Source organism: Sorex araneus, chromosome 1 (assembly GCF_027595985.1).
Source record: "Sorex araneus isolate mSorAra2 chromosome 1, mSorAra2.pri, whole genome shotgun sequence".
In the NCBI taxonomy this organism is placed as follows: domain Eukaryota; kingdom Metazoa; phylum Chordata; class Mammalia; order Eulipotyphla; family Soricidae; genus Sorex; species Sorex araneus.
In genome coordinates this window covers 159,007,782-159,030,482 of record NC_073302.1, presented here as the reverse complement: position 1 = coordinate 159,030,482, position 22,701 = coordinate 159,007,782, and the positions used below count along the sequence as shown (strand labels likewise).

General features: G+C 38.9%; 1 protein-coding gene across 3 annotated transcripts in view; it reads right to left on the bottom strand.

Moving 5' to 3' along the window:
- Positions 1-18,948, bottom strand: part of LOC101549742 (V-type proton ATPase subunit S1-like protein) — a 36,301-nt gene extending 17,353 nt beyond the window's left edge. Inside the window, exons 1-4 of one of the 3 annotated variants that reach the window (XM_004613167.2) lie at positions 18,814-18,948; positions 9,261-9,307; positions 8,940-9,001; positions 4,520-4,755 (exon numbers count right to left, since the gene is read on the bottom strand). In XM_004613167.2, the coding sequence (XP_004613224.2) occupies positions 4,520-4,755; positions 8,940-9,001; positions 9,261-9,307; positions 18,814-18,908 (440 nt within the window). In that variant the 5' untranslated portion in view covers positions 18,909-18,948. The remainder of the gene's footprint in view (positions 1-4,519; positions 4,756-8,939; positions 9,002-9,260; positions 9,308-18,813) is intronic. The other 2 variants (XM_055137292.1, XM_055137293.1) reach the window with 2 other exon arrangements.
- Between the last annotated feature and the right edge of the window lie 3,753 nt (positions 18,949-22,701).

Here is a 22,701-nt window from a genome sequence, read left to right as displayed (position 1 = left end):
GAAACAATGTAGAAAACTGTCAAATGTGTTACACTAGTGTAAGAAGTCTGGAAAAGAGTATATGTTGTATATTATATTAATATAAAATCTAGAACATATGAGCTAATCTATGATTAAAAGTAGATCAATGGTTACTTAGAGAAGTAGGAGTTGCTGAGATAGATTACTTGGGTTACAAGAAAATTTGGGGACATAATAAAAGTGTTTTTAATTTTATTACTGGTTTCATGGACATATACACATGACAAAAGTGACAAAATAGTACGAATTCAATGTGTGCAGAGTGCTTCATTTATATTTTAATAAGTGTGAAAACTAGGAATGATGAAAATCTAAATAGAGAAAAATGTAAGCAATTTAAATATATAAAGTATGATGCTATAATGTGACATTATAATACCTAGAAGTTACAATATTTCAGATATAAAAAAAAGTAAAAGTAGTTATAAAACGGTCCATCATGAAAGCTTTTTTAAAACGTCATCTCTGACTTCATTTCATTGGCTGAGCTAAACTTTATTCTTTTTGTTTTGCTCTGTTTTGCTTTGGGGCCACACCTGGTGGTACTCAGGGCTTACTCCTAGCTCCAAGCTCAGGAATCACTCCTAGAAGATATAATATTGTACTGTCACTCTAGCCCCTAAAGTTTATCTTAATACTATTTATGGGAGGGAGGAAAAATACTTTAATAAAAATAAACTAGGGGCCCAAAGGATAGTACAGCAAGTAGGGCATTTGCCTTGCACGAGGCCAACCAGGGTTTGAATTCCCAGTGCTCCAGATGGTCCCCCAAGCCTGCCAGAAATGATCCTTGAGCACCATTGGATGTGACCAAAAATATTAACTAAACAAATAATAAAAGCAAACCACACATGTAATATTATAAAGAGAAGTTTATTTCTAACATTGTAAGTCTAGACAACTTTGAACTACTATATATCACCTTATCCAGATGACCACAAGCTTCTACAAGCATGGCTCCGGTATGTGGGTATCAGGACTGTTTCTCTGAGCTGCCTGGTGGCACTGGAACTGGGCAGTTCCATCCTGGCCCCCACTCCGACCCTGAAGCTGGAAATGACGCCCTCAACCCACCCCTGGCGCCATCTTGCTGCACACAGCAGTTAAGAGTCCCAGTGGGCACCACAACACCAGAGAATTCTCCGGGTCCCATGCCAAGCCAATATCAACCGGGATGCCCCAGATGGAGCAGATGCAGTCTCCCCGCCTTCCCCAGATGGAATCCCAGTGACCATGAGCTTCTACAAGCATGGTTCCAGTATGTGGGTATCAGGACTATTCCTCTGAAGCCTGTGGCCACTTATCAGGCCGCGTGACCTTTCCTGATATGCAAAGTGAGCAATGGAAAATAAATGATCTAGCATCTGCCCCTGGAAGGCAGGCATGAATGGTGGTGGGAATATCCGAGCAAAATACAATGCCCAAAACTAGAGAGTATCTGAGCAATTGTCTGCTATAATGGCAGGGTAAGGACTGAGATAGAAGTGAAGGGGATAATGGGGATATTGGTGGTGGAAAGTTTTCACTGGTGGAGGTATGGGTGAACAATCATTGTACGGCTGAATATCAGACTATATCTCACACAGTGGCTCAATAAAAAAATTCATTAAAAAAGAACTATTATATATATTTTACAAGCTAATTTCTCAATAATCAAGTCTTCAAAAGGAATTTTCACTAATCATGCTCTGATGTGTTACAAGTCATGAAAAACATTTTCAAGAGATAAATCTCGAAGAAGATTTATAAATCTGACTGGTCACTTATTCTAACTAAAAGTTATCCCATTCATGTAAGGCATCAGAATAGCTTGGTTTCTCATAAACTAGCTCTACAGTTCACACACTAAACCCTAAAGTAAAGCCCTGCTGAATGTACCGACATACTCTGCTCAGCAACTTCCAAGCTTCTGACTCTCCAAGAACTCTCTCCAGCTGTTCTGGTGTCAATAAACTGTTTCCTTGCCCTGCTAGAAACAATATGAGCCCTCCAGGTCCAATCCCCAGAACCACGTGGTGTCCCAACACTGACATGAATAACTCCCTAACACAGCACAGAAAACAGACCTTGAGCACTGCTGGGTCTGGTTTCAACAGCCAATTCTACCATCACACAGTGACAATTAGTTTTAAATTATTTCCATGTATCTAGCCTTCCACACTTAAAACAAATTTTGAGACAGTACTTGCTTAAACACAAAATGCACATGTGGACTTGGATTATTCTCAATTTCTGATGCTCTAGCTATTTAAAAAGATTCCATTCCACCCCAAAAAATTTTTTTAAAAAATTATAAGCGGAACATCATAAAAAGTCTCCATCCTATTTTCTTCATGTTGAATAATAAGAGGAGAACAAGAAAGAGGAGTTGAAAAAAAATTACACATACATGGACCCATGCTGTCAAGCCCATGTTATTCAAGGAAAAAATCAGAGCTAAACTAGACTCAATCATAACTAGCCAGCTTTTTAGTGATCATTAGTATGTTAGGAAAGTTCTAACTACTATTTTGGGCAGCATTATTTGACAAGTTCTCAAAGTTTGTATGATTTTTCACAACCCTATAAGAAATGGCCAAGAGAAAAGTGGTAAAATCTCATCATTGAGACAGTGGGCTGAGTGTAAGTTTCCCATGTGGGGGACCCAAGTTCAATGTCCAGAACTGCATGGTCCTTCAAGCATTGCCAGGAACTACACCACCAACATGGAGCACTACTGGGTATGACCCTCAAATAAAATTAAGCACAAGAGAGACACTTCAGATTCTAGCTATATTAATATATAAGCTCTATGGCTGTAACAAGCTTCCTAACCCCAAAGACAGTTGATTTCCTCACCTAGAACATGGGTGAGGGGCCAGAGAGTGCAGCAGGCAGGGCACTTGTCTTGCATGCAATGGACCCCAAGTTTTGATTCTCAGCATACCACATGATTCCAGAGCACTTCCAGGAGTGATTCCTGAGTACAGAGTCAGGAGTGACCTTTGTGCATTGCCATGTGTGGTCCCAAAACAAAACAAACAAAAACGAACTTTGGGGATAAAAGTAGCTGCAGCTCAGGACATTCCTAACCACGCTACTATGAGGAATAACAGATTCTAGACCTTGAGGTCCTCACACAGTCTGACCAACGTCAGTTGTCAAGCCTGTCAACTGCCTCCTCCCCAGTGAGTGGAAAGCTGCTGTCAATCATGTCAGAGTTTCCTAGAAAATCTAGGCTTTGAAGCAACCTTTTCATTCCTCCCATCCATGGGTCTCCAGTGATCATTAAGGTTTCTAAGGCCCAGCAAAAATCTGTGGTCTCCTGACCTTCCCCACAAATACCCTAGAGTCGGGATAAAAGGAATGAAGGAGGGCCAGTCAGCCACTGACAGGCAAGATTATCCCCAGGCAATCAGCCTCTTTCCGCACAGCTGACCACAAATAAAGAGCCCAGTAGGGAATTAATTAGAGCCTGAGGAAAAAGTCCTGAGCCCTCAGCAGTGCTGGGGTCTCTGATAAGCCTGCAATAACTGAATAAACAAACTTGAGGGGACTTTGGATGTTTATGCTCAAAATTCCCTAAATCCGTAATGGAAGTCATTGTGGATAGTTAAGATATATTAGAACTTGTAGGTGCATATTCCGTTTTAACTTATCAGTAAGAATTTTTAAAATGAGACACTGAGGAGTAAAAATTGTTTTCAAACAAGGTACATGAAAAGAATAAAAGAATACATACATACATACACACACACACACACACACACACATGCACATACGCACACACGCACACAATTCTGCTTTCCTGCTTATCTAAATCAGGTTAGAACAAATAAACACAGATCATCCAAAAGTCCCCATTATACCAGAAAACAATGCAAGCAAGGAGGTTTATAGAAAACAAGTGGGGCCTGACAGACTTCATCACAGGGACCAAAACAAATACAAGCAAAAAAGTTGTGGATAGTTGACTGAAAAGTAGAGAAAGGCGTAGAGAAAGACTCTGGAAATGACTGTTTTGCTAAAAGTGGTATTTGTTTAATCTGTTTATCTCAAATCCAATCTAATTATTCTAATCACTTTGTTATGTTCCAAAGAATTCCCCAATGTGGACGTTGAAAAGTACCCTTGCACATGCACAAACAAACCATGTTCCACAGTTTCAGAATATATCTAACCTTTAGAATGTATGATTCTGCTTGGTGATATGTAATCTCCTTCCTATTGGGACAAAAATGACCTTACACCTCAAATTTGGAGTTGATATAAATCCCAGAATCCTTTTCTCTTTCTCAGAATGTTTGGATACCACCATTTTACAGATTTTCTACAACTAAAGGGTTCAAGAAATAGACACTAATAGAAAAAAATCATTTTAGACATTAAATATTTACTCAGTGTGTGTCAGGGTCCTGCATAAAAACTACTTTCTTTACTGAGATAAGAGAATACTGGACAGTCAATTAACAGATTAAAGTTGCCCTATGCACTTCCTCCAATGGAGCGGTCAACTTACATAGCACTTTCTTCACTGCAATTTGAGTTGTCAGCATCCACTGTTGTCTTCTGGCCAAAAGCTTCATCTGTAAGGTCCAACTGGGTCCGGTTCTTAAATTTAATTGTTATTCTTTTGGCCCAGAAGAGAATGCAGGGAATTCCATGGACGGAGATATTAATTGGACTGTGATGGCTGAATGCATTCCAAGGTACTTTTTCTAAATGTTCTTTTCTGCTCAGACTGTAGTTGAGAGCCTAATTAAGCAAATAAAAGAAGTTTAAGAAATGAATTTCTTTCACAGCACAAAATGCTTCTAGGAAATAGAAATGTATTTAATTTATAATCTGTTGAAGTCTAACACTCTACCTCTAGGGAACTAATGTAAAGGGCAAACCAGATGATGATCAGCACAAAGTGACAGGCCTGAAGCCTTAGTCCAGCTCTACCACACCCAAAAGAGGAAGGATCAATTGTAAAAGAAAAATATTTTGCAAATGATGTCAGATTTTTTTAAAGTGCATAGTTTTGTTTTGTTGTGTTGTTTTTACTTATTCGTTTGTTTTGGTTTGGGGACTACACCCAGCAATCCTCAGCAGTCACTTCTGATTCTGCACTCAGAAATTAATCCTGGCAGTCTTGAGGGATAATATGAAATGCCAGGGATTGAGCCCAGATTGGCTGCATACAAGGCCGCTATACTATCTCTCCAGTTCCAAAGTATAGATATTTTTAAAGTTACCCTGCTGGGGAAGTATCAATAAATGAACAGGCTTGAATGGGATTTTAGCGATGTGAAAGTTTCCTTCTGTATGTTAGTATAATTGTGGGTTCATATCTAATGATAGATTCATATCATTTCTAAAAGTCCACAAAATACACAGAGTAAATTCTAATATATGCTGTGATCTTCATTAATAATGAACAAACTTGAGCTGAACTGTAACAAATGTAATACTCTAATGCATCATATTAAATATGGAGGAAATTAATATGAAATTTCATGGTGGGGAGGGGGACATTGAAGAGATAAGTCGGAACTATTTTTTATTCCCTCCACTCCATTTATTCTACATACCTCAACTACTCAGATAAATCTAATAATTTGAAAAATATACCAATTTAAAAAAATGTAAGTAAGGGGGGGGGAAGCATCATGCCTTAATACTAATGGCAGTAATCACTTTAGAAGCTATTGTACAAACCACAAAAACTGGAGGTTTTCTAAAAAGGAATTAACATATTAAACAAGCAAAAAAACACTCAATTTCTAGAAGTCAAGCATAATTCTCAGTCTTTAATGTCAATAGAGCATTCTATAATATTGAGATATTCTATATCAGCACAGCTTAATGAATAATTGCTGGCTATACATGGCTATTATGCACTTAAAATGTGGCTGGCCAAAAGGAGAGAGAGAATAAAAAGGAATGTGCCTGCCACAGAGGTGTGGGGGTGGGAGGAATAGGTGAGATGGGAGGGATACTGGAAACATTGGTGGTAGAGAAGGGCACTGGTGGAGGGATGGATACTTGATCATTGTATGACTGAAACGTAAGCATGAAAGTTTGTAAGTATGTAACTGTCTTCACACTGAACTTCACGGTGATTCATTAAAAAAATAAAAGAATTTTAAAATAAATATAAGAAAGCTAAAAAAATAATTTTTTAAAAAAATGTGGCTGGCCAGAGCATATATCAAAAAGATGTGAAAAAAAAAACAGTGCTAACGGGTATGTAGTGAGAATGAACCCTCATTCACTGTTGGTAGGAATATTATCAAGTATAACTTATATGGAAAAATGTATTAAAACAATAAGTAAATAAAAGTAAGAACAGAGCCTCCATATGACCAGTGATTCCACTTCTTGGTATCTTTCCCAAGAGCACAAAAACATTCATTTAAATACATATATGCACATCTATGTTCATTGTGCAATGAAATAAATTGCCAAGATACGGAAACAATCCAAATGTTCAAAGACAGATAAAAAAGACTGGTATATGCACACAACGGAATACTATGCAACTATAAAAGATGAAGTCTTGCCTTCTTCTGCAATATAGATGGTGTTAGAAGGTACCATGTTGTAAAAAACATCTGCCAGGAGGCGACCAGGGGAGAGCCCCAGCAGCTCTCCCCGTCGTCCCCCACACTTGGGTTTTTGGGGGATCAGTCCCGGGCCGCTCGCCCAGCCGGAGCAGCCGGGGCCATGGGGCAGACGGAGGAGGAATCGAGGTCCAAGCCAGTTGATCAGTTGCCATTTATTCCATTCATTCCTGTCTCTCTGCTTCTCTCCCAACTCTGGATCTCCTCTCACTCTGGATTCCCCTTTGCTAGTCTCTCCCCCTACTTGTCTCTCTCCACCATGCCCTCTAGGCTACACACAGTCAGGTAGCAAAACCAAGAAAGCCCTTCCTGAGGGCTGCCAGGTTCAAAGGCAACACTACTTAGGGACATTCCAAAGCCCTTCCTGACTGCCAGCAGGCAAAATACCTCTTAAGGTTTTTCTCCTTTACTCAGTCCAAGAGCTCATTAACATCTTTGTATTAGTTATTTTTGTATGGACACTGGAAGAGATACATTGAGGCTTGTAGGGCAGCTCTCCTGGCAACATCTTGCCACAGACTCAGACTACAGCACTCATGCCAGATTAATCATTCCTAACCCTAGCAGGGTCCAAATCTAGTTATTTCTTTTTGGATCATGACAGCATTTGTCCATGACCAAGCTCTTAACTTATAGTTAAGCATTAGGCACTTTGGCCAGGCCCATCTCGATGCCAGGGTAGCACATAACTCACCACTTGCTTGCCCTGGGTCTGTCCCGTCCCTCGTTGGGACCCTACTTTGGGGGATGCTAGAAAGTAAGGGCAGCTGAGGCTTAGGTCGAGAGAGAACAGATATCCAGGAGGAAAATAACATGTAGAGTCAAATGACTCCCAGGTTACAAAGCATAGCATTTGCTACAGTCTTCCTGTGCCCATACAAAAGGACATGGCTCTGAATAAACTATACAAAGGACTCAAGGAGAAGAGAAAAAAAATATTTACAAATCAACAGAATGCTAAGAAAGAAGTTACAAATAAACACAGAGGAATGGGAGCACTGTGATGGGAGTAACCCAATAAACCTAAACTACCGGAGGCTATGTTATCCTACACCATGTTATGTAAAACTGAAAAGGGAGAAGAATAAATATCAGATGGTCTTGTTCATATGTGGCATCTCAAAGGACTGGAGCATGTTCTTTGCATGCAGGAACTCCAGTTTGATTCTCAGCACCACAGTTTGATTCTGAGCACAGCCATGAAAAGCTCAAAGCACCAAGCAAGGAGTAATCCCTAAGCACTGCCATGTGTGGACTATAGAAGTGAGTTGGCAAGTGGTAAGGGCTTCAGGGAAGGAAAAGGCTGGCTAGAAATAGCACAGGAATAGTAGTAAGTGGTGTTGAGCACTTGAGTGATGGTGAAAGTGCAGTCTATGTACACCAAAAACATAAATGTTAACCCTGTTGTAAACATGTTACCAAAAGCACAATAAATTTAAATGAAAAGTGGCCAGAGCAACTGAAGTACTTAATTTTTAATTTCATTTAGCTTTTATTTATTTTTTTTATTTAGTTTGCTTTTTTGGTCACACCCTGAATGCACAGGGGTTACTCCTGGCTCTGCACTCAAGAATTATTCCTGGCGTTGCTCAGGGGACCATATGGGATGCTGGGAATTGAACCCCAGGTGGGCTGCGTGCAAGGCAAATGTCCTCCCCGCTGTGCTATTGCTCCAGCCCACATTATTTCACTTAAATGTAAATAGCCATATGTAGCACGCTGTGACTGTCTTGATATACATATATAATTTTATAATAAAAAAATAAGATATTGCAATATTATTCTACATCTTAGAAACCTCAGCTTTTCTAGGAAACTCAAGACAAGGCATTTTAGTGCCCAACTCTGAATCTCACAAAGGCAAAACCATGTCCCCCCAAAATTCAGTTAGATAAGACAACTGGATTCCAAGTACTCCACCGTAAATACAGTTATAAATTAACACTTTGACTCCTATGCATGCCACTGGCGGCTGACACCAGCATGTGGCTTAATTAACACATTGCAGTTCTGTGTCCTGTTAAACTGGTAGCAGCAAATCAAGCTCACCAGTAAGCAAAGACAAAGGACATAGTGAACTCCTATGGAACAACCAAAGTAAAACTGAATATTGTAATAAAAATACATGAAAGCAAATAAAGTTTGGTGCTTTGTTTTTTGCCTCAACTGTAAGATTGTCACAAAACAGTTCTTCACTCAAAGTTCAAACAAAAATGCTAACTGTCTGTGAGAAGAATCACTTATATTTTCACAGTGGTTCTCACAGGTTTGAAATACTGTAAAACTTGGAGTTTGAACATTTTTAAAAAGAAGTAACCTTAAACAACATACCTGTATGATTGGTTTTGCTGTGAAATTCTGGACTGTTTTCATAGTCCCATTATTGGATTGATCTGTCAATTAAATAATGATATAATATGTGATTTATTCATGTATTTGGGTTGCAAATATATGTTGAACACTGTCAAACATGCCAGGCTTGAACTGCTTTAGGCTATGAATTTAGAATACACTAACTTTAATTTGAGAGACTTTCTCATGAGAGATTCCTAGGGTAAGTACCAAGGTTTGGAAGAGCCCATCAGAGACAAAACTGATTCTCAACACTCCCTTCCCCATGAAAGGAGTTATGAGGGGGTGAACCACTCTTACCACTGTCTGTAACCACTTCTTTATTTGAAGATGCTCGAGAAAGGAAACTGAAAAAGACAAAAATAAAAAGATTCTGAACACTTCACTAAAAAATCATATTCTATATGCTATTTTGTTTTGTTTGTGTTTTGGGACCACACCTGGCAATGCTCAGGACTTATTCCTGGTTATGCATTTAGAGATCACTCCTGACAGGCTCAAGGGAGCATATGGGATGCTAAGGATCAAACCCAGGTTGTGCAAGTCAAACACCCTACATGCTGAATTAACACTCCATGCTGAACTAACTTTACATGCAGTTTTAAAGAAGATATTTCAATTTGTTATTAATGATATCTGTTTGATAATTCATACTAGAAGAACACCACCTTAGCTGCTAAAAAACTCTGTTTTTAAATAGTAAATTTCTGATTCTAAAAGTAACATATACATTCCTTCAAAAATTAGGCAAACACAGGCAGGAGAGATTGTAACGGGGTTAAGGCACATGCCTTTCATGTGGGCAACTCTGGTTCTATCCTCTGTATCACCCATAGGCCCCAGCACCACCTGGAGTGATCCCTGAGCACCGCAGGGATAAATATGATAGATAGATAGATAGATAGATAGATAGATACATAGATACATAGATACATAGATACATAGATACATAGATACATAGATACATAGATAGAAATAGTACTAAATTTTTGCTTGAAAACTATTAAGAAAATGCAAATTTTAAAGATATTAAAATTATCCTTATCCTTATTCACTATTATTAAAAGTCAACTATGTGTTAATCAGTGTACTAGTAACCAATGTGTCATAAATGTCACAAATTCATAACATTCATTGCATAAAGTACATTTTCATAACTTGTACAAGCAGTACATAAATATGCAGATCAAACTCTATACTTAATATCTAAAATATCCATTTCTAACCCAATAATACAACTATTTATAAATAACATTTCTGAAATTAGAGAAACATAAATGTATTCTACATTATCATATGTTTGTAAAACATAATTTTAGCTATAGAGTTAGTTCATCTATACCATGATAAACTGATTTGGAATTAGATGCGTGAAGGATGGCTTGGCAGTAGAGTGGATGTCCTGTTTGAGGGCCTCATTTCAATCCGTAGAACCACAAGATAAAATTAACTATATAGAACCAATGGCAAATTAAATGTACCACTCTTTTTATGAAACTATCCCTCTAAAATTTTCTGAAGCTGACAAATTAGTGATTATGCTGCTACTAATTGCTATTAACAAATTCATGCATGAAACTATTCATTTGTCAGCTTTATTGAGAAAGAACTTACAATAAATTGCATTCATTTAATGCATACAATTCAATGAGTTTTGTCATATGCAAAAGTCCATGATAAATTTTCCACACTAAAGCTACAGAACATTTACATCCTACAAAAGTTGCCTGTGCTCTTTTGCAGTTGAGAGATGTTCCCTCCAAGTTCAGCTGCAAATACCTGAACACTTGTTTTCTATTATTTTAGACTAGTTTGCAATTTTAAAAAACTGGCTTTAGTAAACAGTATATTTAACTCAAAATAATGAGAAAGAGAAATCTAAGTATGACTACTGCACACTACCCAGAAAGAATCAATCAAGATTGACTCAATCTTGGAGGGAGAGGATAAAAGGGTGCTAAAGGAGGAGTTCTACTTCACAAAACAAAAACCTTGGACTGAAGCAACAGAATAGTGGGCACAGTATTTTTCCTACACACAGCAGACCAAGGTTCAATTCTTGGCACTCTATATGGTCCTCTGAGCACAGCCAGTAGTGATCCCTAAGCACAAAGTCAGGAAAATACCCTGAACAAGGTATAGTCCAAAAACCAAAACAAAACAAAAGAACAGGGGGAGACATCTGCAGAGATCTCTAGGTTAAAAAGGTATTTGAAAGACTATGTGTTAGATAATGGCTTGTGAAAGAATTAAGAATATGCATATTTACTACAAATAAAAAAAGTGTAACTCAAGGGAAAGAGTTGTACAAATAAAAGGGAAACATGTATTTATAGTTCACTAATAGGTACACAAATAGTAGTACACTAGTTACATAAACGTATTATACTCAGTGAGCTTCAATCATTAGTACAAAGACCATTACCAATCCATGGGTATATAAAAGTTGAAAACAACTGGTCTACCACCCTGGATTTTCCAGATCCATGGGTGTTAAATAGTTGGAGAATGCTAGTTAAACAGTTGGAGAACTCTAGTCACACTGACTGAGAACAGATTTAACCAAAAATAGTAAGGTAATTATTGGATGGATGAGAGAATGAAGGAAAGACAGGTGAGGGCAGAGTTGGGAGACAGAAACTTTGCTGATAATAACATGATAACAAATTACGAATCACGAAATCCCCGTTAATCATAGATTTTTCGAGCGGGCTCAGTAACCTCTCCATTCGTCCTTCCCCTGAGATCTTAGAAGTCTCTCTCGACTTGGCCCTCTCAAGGATGTCGCACTGGAGGCTCTTTCAGGGTCAGGGGAATGAGATCCAGCTTGTTACTGGATTTAGCATATGAATACACCATGGGAAGCTTGCAAGGCTGTCCCATGTGGGCAGAAAACTCTCAGTAGCTTGTGAGTTTCTCCCAGAGGGAAAAGTAGGTTATTAGATATCGCTTCTGGGAGCTTGCTTTGAAGTCTCTGGGTGCTGACCGTTGATGGAATTACACACACCTGGGTTCCTCTGCCGATACCTTCATGCGTGAGGCCTGTCTGAACGTGTGGAGAGGGGCCTTGAGCATGGCTGTAGCTAGGCTCCTGTGGTCTTCGGCTGCCGGGAGCTCTGCTCAGGGTGGGGAGGGAAGCTGGAGCCCATTCCCTCCGAGGGGCCCCGGGGAAGATAGCCAGGCGTGCGGGCAAGAGACTCTTTGATAATAACATGAAGTTGTTAAAAATCTAAAAATCTAAAAGGTATAAATTAGGGGCTTGAGCAATAGCACAGCGGATAGGGCGTTTGCCTTGCACGCGGCCGACCAAGGTTCGATTCCCAGCATCCCATATGGTCCCTTGAGCACCACCAGGGGTAATTCCTGGGTGCAGAGCCAGGAGTAACCCCTGAGCATTGCTGGGTGTGACCCAAAATTAAAAGATATAAATTGAAAACTGTCTATGCATATTCATTAGATATTATATGATGTGGTAGACTGCATGACTGTTTCCAAATCCCTGGGATCAAAACCAGGGATATATACATTCCCACCCTTGGTCATATGCTTTGGAGCACCTCCCCATGTAGATGAAGAATATTTCCTATTCTACCTATGTACTTGGCTTTGTGTCTGGGTTAGACGGGTGACACAAGGAAACACTGCCAACTCTGTAGAAATTTTAAGAGGTGCTGCATGGGCAGAATCTCCTGACCCCACGCCGGGCTGTCTTCAGAGGGGGGCAGGTTGAGTTTCCCCTCCCCTCACCAAGCAGAACCCAGTCGCAGCCATGCTCAAGGCTGCTCTCCACATGCTCAGATGAGCCTCACCCATGAGGGAACTGACAGAGGAACCAAGGTATGTGGGACCCGTGGCTGAGATCTCCACGCCTGCTTGGATCGGGATTGGGCCTCCTCCACCCAGCTCCCCAGTGTTTCGGTAGCTTGGCAGTCACATCCCAAAACTGCCCCCAGCATCATGTAATCTCATCAACAGCCAAGATCCAGAGATTATAAAATAAAACTCCTGGAAGAGAGCAATGCAGTATTTCCTGGACCTCTTATACTCTAGCCCACTGATGTACCTAAAGTAGCATACATTTGTTTGATTTTGGCATACTTGCTTGTATTCTCTTATATGCAGGCTTAAATGACTCCAGAATGAAATACAACAGTCTTCACATACTTCCCTCTGATTGTGGTGGGAAGATGCTCACTGGTGGGGTGGGTGTTTGAATACTATTGTGAACTACTTTATAAAAATAAGATGTATAAAAATAAATTTAAAAAAGAGGTGTTGCATGTTCTGTATGTGTCTGCAACCTCTTGTCTTTTTCCATATCATAAGAATGACATGCCCCACAAAGAGATTGCCCTTTCAACATGGGTCTTAGAATTGAGAAGACCTGGCAAACAGAACTGGAGAATGGAGATGGCTATCAACATGTAACATGAATTAAATAAATATTTGAGATGAGATAGTGGACTGAAACTTTGGAAAATGGGGACTGTGCTACTGGAGAAAAACTGTCTAAATAGGAATAATTTTCTTCTAAAATATATTATATGCCTTGGGACCATTTGAATTTTTAAAATACTATGTATGTATTACTTGAAAATTTTTTCTAATTTTAAGTACCTGAACAACTTAGAAATAAGAATCAGAGAAATAGTACATTTGATAAGGCAATTGCCTTTCATGCATCTGACCCGGGTTCAATCCCTGACACCTCATGTGGTCTCTCAAGCACACCAGGCGTGATCCCTGAGCAAAGAGCCAAGAGCACAGCTGGATATGGCCCCAAAACAAAATGAAACAAACATAAAAATCAGCATGCTCTTATGAACAGGCTTAACGCAAATCAGCATTTAGCAAAATCCCATGTATATGCCTAAGAAATGTAATTTTCTGAGCAGCAAAACTGAATCTTTGATCAAAGTAATCATGTAACTACAGAGATATATTTTAGCCAAAAGTTCTCTATCTCCCTAACCTCCAAACTAAATTTCAAATGCAAGTGCAATGGCCACTGAAAATAATTAAAATAAATGAAAATTTTGCTTAATTTGAACTTTATTCAAAAGGCACATTTTATCATTTGAGTTAAGTATTCAATTTTAGGATTTTAAAAATGTATTTTAAAAATACATTTAAGATAAAAGCATTAAAATGCATAATTTATTTCACCGGAAAAATGTATTAAATTGATACAGAGAAATGGTCAATGTAAGCATGAAGTACAAATGATGTTGTAAGTCATCTTCCTGGTATAAGAATGTTCTCTTATGCATAAACTACCACTCCTTTGAAATTACACCAGTTCTGCATATGAACAAACTATTACTGTTTTTGTCAAAAGCGCTAATAGGTCATAGATATTAAACACCTACAAAAGCAGGGGCCTGAGCAATAGTACAGCAAGTATAGTATTTGCCTTTCAGGAAGTTGGCCCCGTTTGGATCCCTGCCACCCCATAGAGTCCCCTGAGCCTGCCAGGAGTGATCTTTAAGCACATGAATAAGCCCTGAAGACTGCTGAATGTGGCCCCAAAACAAAAATAAATGAACCATCTAAAGAGTCAAGATAAATGAAGTCCAGAAATCCAAGATGGAGGTCAAGATATTGATGGTTTGTTTTCTGCTCATTCTAAAACTTTTGTGTAATAAAAATTGTACTCACCTGCACTATGTCAATTTGAAGTTGCCATGGCATCCCCTAGACATAACCAACATAATGAGAACCTAGGTAGTACTCAGATTTACCTTCCCTCTTCTGTAAAATATCATAAATATTCCACTCCTTATTGAATTGCTCCATTTCTATACCTACATAATCTAGATTTTTGTGCAGAAATAGTACTACTCTTCTAGAGTGTTGCTATTAGTTTCAGTAAATTGACTGAGAAACAAGGCTGCTTGCTCTATGAGTATACCTGAACGCTCATTCTCAAGTGCATACAATTCTTCAATAACTCTTTTTCTATCCTGCATTTCTCTAAATCACACTTGAATTCTTTCTTGAGAAGGTCAAACAAACCTGATGCCTGAATCAGGGCCTAAAGGTCACGCCCCTGACCAACATATTCCTACAACAAAGTCATTTGAAAATATTTGCTTAGCAGGGATGGCTAATAAATGTTTACTGAGTAAAAGTATATAGATGAGTGACTAAATGAATAAATGACCTGCCCTACCATTAACATGATTGATTTAAAACTTGGTTGAAAACGTTTTATATATTTATGGAAAGCTTTCAGTATATACAACAAGTTCATTTTCATTCTTATTTCAGTTTGTCAATAGGCATGAACATATAATATGCTGTTAGTCATACTTTTTAAATGAATTATTATTCTTATAGGCCTTGCCTACACCCATAATCTTTTTTTTTCTTTTTTGGTCATACCTGGCGATGCTCAGGGGTTTCTCCTGGCTCTGCATTCAGGAATTACTCCTAGCAGTGCTCAGGGGACCATAGGGGATGCTGAGTATCGAACCTAGGTCAACTGTGTGAAAGGCAAATGCCCTGCCCACAATACTATCACTTCAGCCCCCACATCCATAATATTTAAGTATGATAGGAAGTCAAAAACCCAACTTAAAAGAGATTTCTCATCCCCACAAAAACTCTCAATAAAGTATGAAGTGAAGAATTGTGTGGTTTGGGGACTGGAGCAATAGCACAGTGGGTAGGGCATTTGCCTTGCATGCGGCCAACCCAGGTTCGATTCCCAGCATCCCGTATGGTCCCCTGAGCACCGCCAGGGGTAATTCCTGAGTGCAGAGCCAGGAGTAACTCCTGTGAATTGCCAGGTGTGACCCAAAAAGAAAACAAAAAAGAATTGTGTGGTTAAAAAGATGTGTGAATAACTTGAAAAATACTGATTTTCTAGATTAAATCCATTTTGGTCAAAATATTTAGACCTTTTCGAATAAAAAGAGATTTCTATGAGGCATTGAAAGTAATTAAGAGCCACAGATTTAGAGCACCCTATTTTTCATTTCCTAAGTGTTCCCCCACCACTGTATCACTATATCATTGTCATCCCATTGTTCATCAATTGCTCCAGTGGGCACCAGTAACATTTCCATTCGTCCCCGTTGCATGCCAGTGGAGCCCAATAGCGTCTGCTCGCTCCAGGAACATGAAGAGCATGTTGTTGTTACTGTTTGGGGCATATCGAATACATCACAGGTAGCTTGCCAGGCTCTGCCGTATCTCCCAAATCTTCCCTTCCTTGAGGTGAGAGGGAAGCAGTTCCTCACGATCCTTCTCAGAAAACCATATCCCCACCATGGCCCACCAGCCCACAGAGCCTTGGCTTGCTAACGGTGCTCACTTTATTCTATCTCTACCTTCTCTGTTCCATCTACACTAGCATTTTTCACTTCTCTAGATGCTTTATTATTCGTTTTTCTCTCAGGTGTCTTAATGTCTTCAGTTCTAATATTCTTCATCCTTCCTTCCCTATTCTTTCTAGTTACTTCATCAATGGGCTGGAGAGATAGCACAACGGGTAGGGTATTTGCCTTGCACGTGGCCGACCTGGGGTTGATTCCTCTGTAGTCTGGAAAGCCTCTGAGAGTAACTCGCCCGCATAGCAGAGCCTGGCAAGCTACCTGTGTCGTATTTGATATATCAAAAATAGTAACAAGTCTCACAATGGAGACATTACTGGTGCCCACTCGAGCAAATCAATGAGCAAATGGATGACAGTGACAGTGACTGATACAGATGCATACTTCATCAACACCCTCCAGATCATGGCTGTAGGATCACTTCTCTAGGAATCCTCTCATGTTAGTTCAGATACCCCTACTAAATGTGCTCATAGATCCTATACTTTTTATTCATAGCACCTTTCACTAATAGCTATCGCATGTTAATATACATTATTTTATTCATAAGCACAAGCCTTAAAATTCCGTGAGGTCATAGACTCTGACGATTAGAAACCCAGCACCTAGCATAGCAATGGGCCTAGCTATTCATAGACTTTTTAAAATTATACATGCATGAATGAATTAACATAGTAATGAAGGAACAGACTCTGAAAGGGTAACAGAAAATGGGAAACCACACATGGGATGAGAAGGAACGTTTTCCCCTCTTTGGGGTCAGCATAATCCCATTATAAAGAAGAAATACGAAAGGAAGATTAGTGAGTCCTGTTGTGGGAAGCTTAGGAAACATGTTATCAACTTTTACAATCACCCTTCCTAGTGATTTAAGATCTTTAAACACACACACACACACACACACACACACACACACACCTGAGACTTTAAAGATATATTTGGTGGGGCTGGAGCAATAGCATAGTGGGTAGAGCGTTTGCCTTGCATGCAGCCAGCCCGAGTTTGATTCCCAGCATCCAATATGGTCCCCCAATTACCTCCAAGAGTAATTCCTGAGTGCATGATCCAGGAGTAACTCCTGTGCATCACTGGGTGTGACCCAAAAAGCAAAAAAAAAAAAAAAGATATATTTGGGGGGTGGGCCATACCCAGATGTGCTCAGAGCTTATTCCTGGCTCTGCGTTCAGGGATTACTATTGTCAGTGCTTGAGGGACCATATGCAGTGGCAGGAATCAAACTCAGGTTGGTTGGGCACAAGGCAAGCATGTCATTTGCTGTGCTATCTCTCCAGCCCCAAAAGATATTTTTAACTTCAGATCCATAAGTTGAAAAAACATTCACAGAATAATAAGTTAACAAGGCATACAATTAGGTTCACAAGATCATTGATTTGTGTGATTTCTAGGGTTTCTTCTGAAGCTAAGATTTTTGAAAATTTCCTTCAAAAGCAATATTTTTCTCAGTCTTTGGGTCACACCCTGTTGTGATCAGGGCTTACTATTAGCTCTCTGCTTATGGATCACTCTTGGTAGGGTTCAGGGGACCACATGTAGTGCCAGGAATGGAACCCAGGTTAACTGCATGCAAGGCAAGCACCTTATCCTCTGTACTATCTTTTTGGCCCCAAACAAATGGGATTTTTATAGTTCTTGGTGTATGTTTTTACCAATATAACATACAAATCAATCATTCCTATATTAACCCATGAAGAAACATTACTAAACATTACCTAAGGAATATAGGCCACTTATATGAAAGTGAACCGAAAGAAAAGCACTTACTGGTTTGGAAACAATGGAGGACAACAGATTTAAAATGCCTTTACTTTTAATTTTTTCTATATCATCTAGACTTAGGCATTCCTGAACACAAATTTCAGCAGATAATATTGCTTGCGCAGCTGTCCTTTCCTTTGTTCACACTAAAGTCCCAAATGAATTTGTGGAAATAACACATCATGAGATATTAACTATCATCAGTTAATTGTGATTCATTATGAATATTCTTCTTCAGAGACCAACCTCTATATACTGCCTTGTATGATTTGGTAAGAAGTCAAAACAATGAAGAAAATACAAATTGTATTGCTTATTTTTTTAAAGCACATACGCCAAACAATTTCCTTCTCCTACAGTTAAAGTGATTTGACACCTTTTCTTTGGAGAACGAGTTATATATTTTTGAGGTTGTATAATTTTTTCTTATTCCCTTTCACACAGTAAACATGAACACTGAATAGAAGGGTCACTTTCTCATATCTAATCTTATATATAACACATATTTTGTGACAATTCTGAACAATAACTCTTTTCTTATAAAGATCATACTTTCATCTTTTATTTGTAAATTCTAGATCAATGATTTGAGATACAAAATGATATGATCAAGCCTATTCCTTCTAAGTTGTAAACAAATATAGCTATACAACAATTTTTAAAAATTACTAAATTACCTAGTTTTACACTTGAACTGAAGTTCACAAATATGTTACATTGAAAGACAAGGGATTGCTTACCTTACATTCTTCCTGGCAAGTATCTGGTCCAAAGTTAGTGAAAATCCCACACATAAAAAAATAAGTGAAAAGCTGAACAAGATTTTTCTTCCCATCAAGAAATTAATCAGTCTCTTCAAGCCAAGCACATCTGTTAATTTGTAAATGCAAACAGAACAGAGGCAGTACCGGGTCTTGCCATGTGACCGACAGCTAATTCAACCAATCATAGGACGGCTTTCCCAGGCTGTATTTCTGGTAGAGGAGGGTGGAGAGAGGGGCTGATACTGTTCATTTTCTAATACAGAATGAAACCAGTAGGTCTTTTTCATTATTCATCTCAATAAAAAATTACTAAGGAGGAGATTTTCAAAGAAAATATTCTGGCAGCTAAGCTTTTTAAAATGTATTATCTAATATTCTCGTATAACTTCCAAGAAGCAATTCAGTTCCTCCAAATCTAGGAAGTGTATGTATGTCAGTACGTGCATTTTTCAGTTGAATACATGAGTGAAAATCCCTAGAGCTTACCTAACGTTCTATGTGTGTGTGTGTCCTAGTTTCCTGTTGAATTCATGAATTTCCATTTAGAAAGAGGCAGGGGAAATAAAGGCAAAGAACACACTCTGGAATCAGATAGCACTCAGGTACACTTCCAGCCCTAGTCCCTTCTGTCTGATGTTCACAATGGCATTCCTTTCCTGAAGCCTTGTTTCCTCATGAACAATGAGGGCACAAGAACACTTAAAGATTTATTATGAAAATTGAGTGAGATCCTAAGTATTCAAACCTGTTCTAAGAAAGAACAAACCCAGGAGTGATCATACAGCAGGTAGAGCATTGGCATTGCACGTGGCCAACCTGCATTCATTCCCTGGAACCCATATGGTCCACCAGGAGTAAGGCCTGAGCACTGCTGGGTGTGATCCCAAAACAAAAACAAACAAAAAAAAATGAAGAACAAACCCAGAGATAGCACGTTTTCTGATTTGAAAATACATTACAAAGTGACAGTAATTTTTTAAAACTACAGAACTTGCATAAAGACAGATCTAAAGTAGTAAAATAGAACAGAATGCATAGAAATAATTCTATATAAATGGCTTTTGACAAGTATAAAGAGAAACTACAATGGAGAGAGGGAAAGTCTTTTCAACAAATGGTACTGAGAAAATGAAATATCCTCATTGTAAAGAAGGTGAGAGTTAGGGTTCATAACAGACATGTGCCCTAGGGGAGTAGATGCAGGGCATCACATGATCCCTGAGCATTGCCGCACACAGTCCTCAGGTATCCCAGTATCGCAAGGCCTAAGCAGTATCTCATCCTTGGGCCCTTTTGCTGAATTAACAGCCCTACTGGGCTGAGAATAGCTGGCATGCCCAGGGACCTCCTGAGCACTGTTTCAGAGGCCCCTACCCCACTAAAAATGAAATTTGAATCTCTTATCTTACATCACACACAATAGCTACTTCCAAATGGGTTGAAGACCTAAACAAAACACAGGAAACTGGGGCTGGAGCAATAGCACAGCGGGTAGAGTGTTTGCCTTGCATGCAGCAGACCCGAGTTTGATTCCCAGCATCCCATATGGTCCCCTGAGCACCACCAGGCTTATTCCTGAGTGCAGAGCCAAGAGTAACTCCTGTGCATCGCCAGGTGTGACCCAAAAAGAAAAAAGAAAAACACACAGGAAACTAAAACCCGTAGAAGAAAAAGGGTTAAAGAAAAGCTTCATGACATTGCCTTGGGAGTGAGTTAATGAGTTCCACATTATACACAAGCAATTAATATGAGGGGCAAAAAAAAAAAACATGAAAATCATCAGACTGAAAACCTCTACACAGCAAAGGAATCAAACGAAAGAGTAAAACAGGCAATCCCTGGAATGTGGGGAAATACTAGCATGTATCTAATAAGTGGTAAATTTGCAATATACATAGTTAATTGAACTCCAGCAGTTAAGTAACCAAACTAATTTTTTAAACCTAACAACTCAATTTAAAAATGGACTAGCATCAGGACTGGAGAGATAGTAGAGTCGGTAGGGCATTTGCCTTGCACATGGCCAGGATTCGATCCCTGGCACGCCGTCCAGGGTCCCCCAAACACCACCAGGAGTAATTCCTGAGGGCAGAGTCAGGATTTAGCCCTGAAAAACTCCTGGTATGAACCAAAAAGGAAAAAAAATGGCTAGCATCTTAAACATTTCTTCAAAGACTTACCAATACTAAAAGTGACTAACATGTATGTGAAATAAATATTCAATGTCACTAATTATCAGAGTCCTGTAACATCATTTACATTTTAATGCATATGAAAAGTACAAGAAGATATCATTTCACCCATAAGAAGGCTATTATCAAAAGAGACAAATATTGGCAAGGATAAAATGAAATTGGAACCCTTCACACAGCTCATAGGAATACAAAATGGATAGCTGCTATGAAAAACATTGCAGAAGTTTCTCAAAATTAAAAATAAAGTGGTCTCATGGGGCTAGAGCCCTAGCACAGCAGGTAGGGCATTTGCCTTGCATGCAGCCAAGCCGGGTTCGAATACCAGCATCCCATATAGTCCCCTGAGCACCGCCAGGAGTAATTCCTGAGTGCAGAGCCAGGAGTAACCCCTGTGCATTGCCAGGTGTGACCCCCCAAAAAAGCAAATAAATAAATAAATAAATAAATAAATAAATAAATAAATAAAGTGGTCTCAGGGCTCTGGCCTTTCGGTGAAACATTTGTCTTTCAAATGTGAGGCCCTGGGTTCAAGTTCTGACATTGCATGGTCCCCCAAGCACCTTGATCAGTGATTTCCAAGCCAGGAGCATCCTCTCCACCAGTACCACACAGTATGGCACCAAAACAAAATGCATTAAAAATAAAACTAGTATACTATCCAGCAATTCCATTTATCGGCATTTATGCAAATGATTTGAAATCAGGATTTCAGAGATATTGCTTTATCATACAAATTGCCTCACTGTTAATAGTCAAGATACAGGAAAAATCTAAGGGTTTTGGCAGATGAATGGATGAAGAATATGTTGCATAAAAATATAATACTCTTTACCTATAAAAAAGTTAAACTCCAATATGTGACAATATGGATGAACCTTAAGGGCACTATGTTATGTGAAATAAATCAGTCACTGAAGAACAAATATTACATGATTTCACTTATGAGAGGCATCAAAAATAGGTAAGTTCACAGATTCAAAGAGCAGAAATGTGGTTTCCAGGAAATAGATGAGGAGGAAATGGGAAATGCTGATCATAAAGTTTTAGTTAAGATGATTTGTAACTTTTGCAATCCAGTATATAAAGCTGTACTTATATTACGAATATTATATTGAACAAATTGATTAAAGGATGGATCTCATGATCTCATGTTAAGTTCTTATAATAAAATGAATCTTAATTAAAAACATAAGTGATACCATAGATGAAATGCTGTTCTTTCTTCAATGGCTACCTGAAGAACATTTATTATTTTTCCTCCCTGCCTGCCTCCACTCCCACTTGGCAACCCCATGCAAAAAGCATGCAAAAAATAAATGAACAGCAAAAATCCCTAAAACATCTTAAATTTAAGAATGCAATTAAGGAAGCGGGGAAATAGTACAGTAGATAAAGCACTTGTTTTGCATGCAGCTGTGCTGAGTTATCTCTCCAGCACTTGATCTAACCCCAAGCACTGGTAGAAGTGATTCCTCAGTGCCAAGCAACATGTAAGCCCCGAGAATAGCCAGTTCTGGCTCAAAAACCAAAACATTTCAAAACAAAATAAGTCAAAAATAAAAATACAATTAAGGAGCCGAAGAGAGAATATAGGGCTTACGGTGTATGTCTTGCATGTAGCAAACACTGGTTCTATTCCTTGTACTACCTGGTCCCCACAAAGATTACT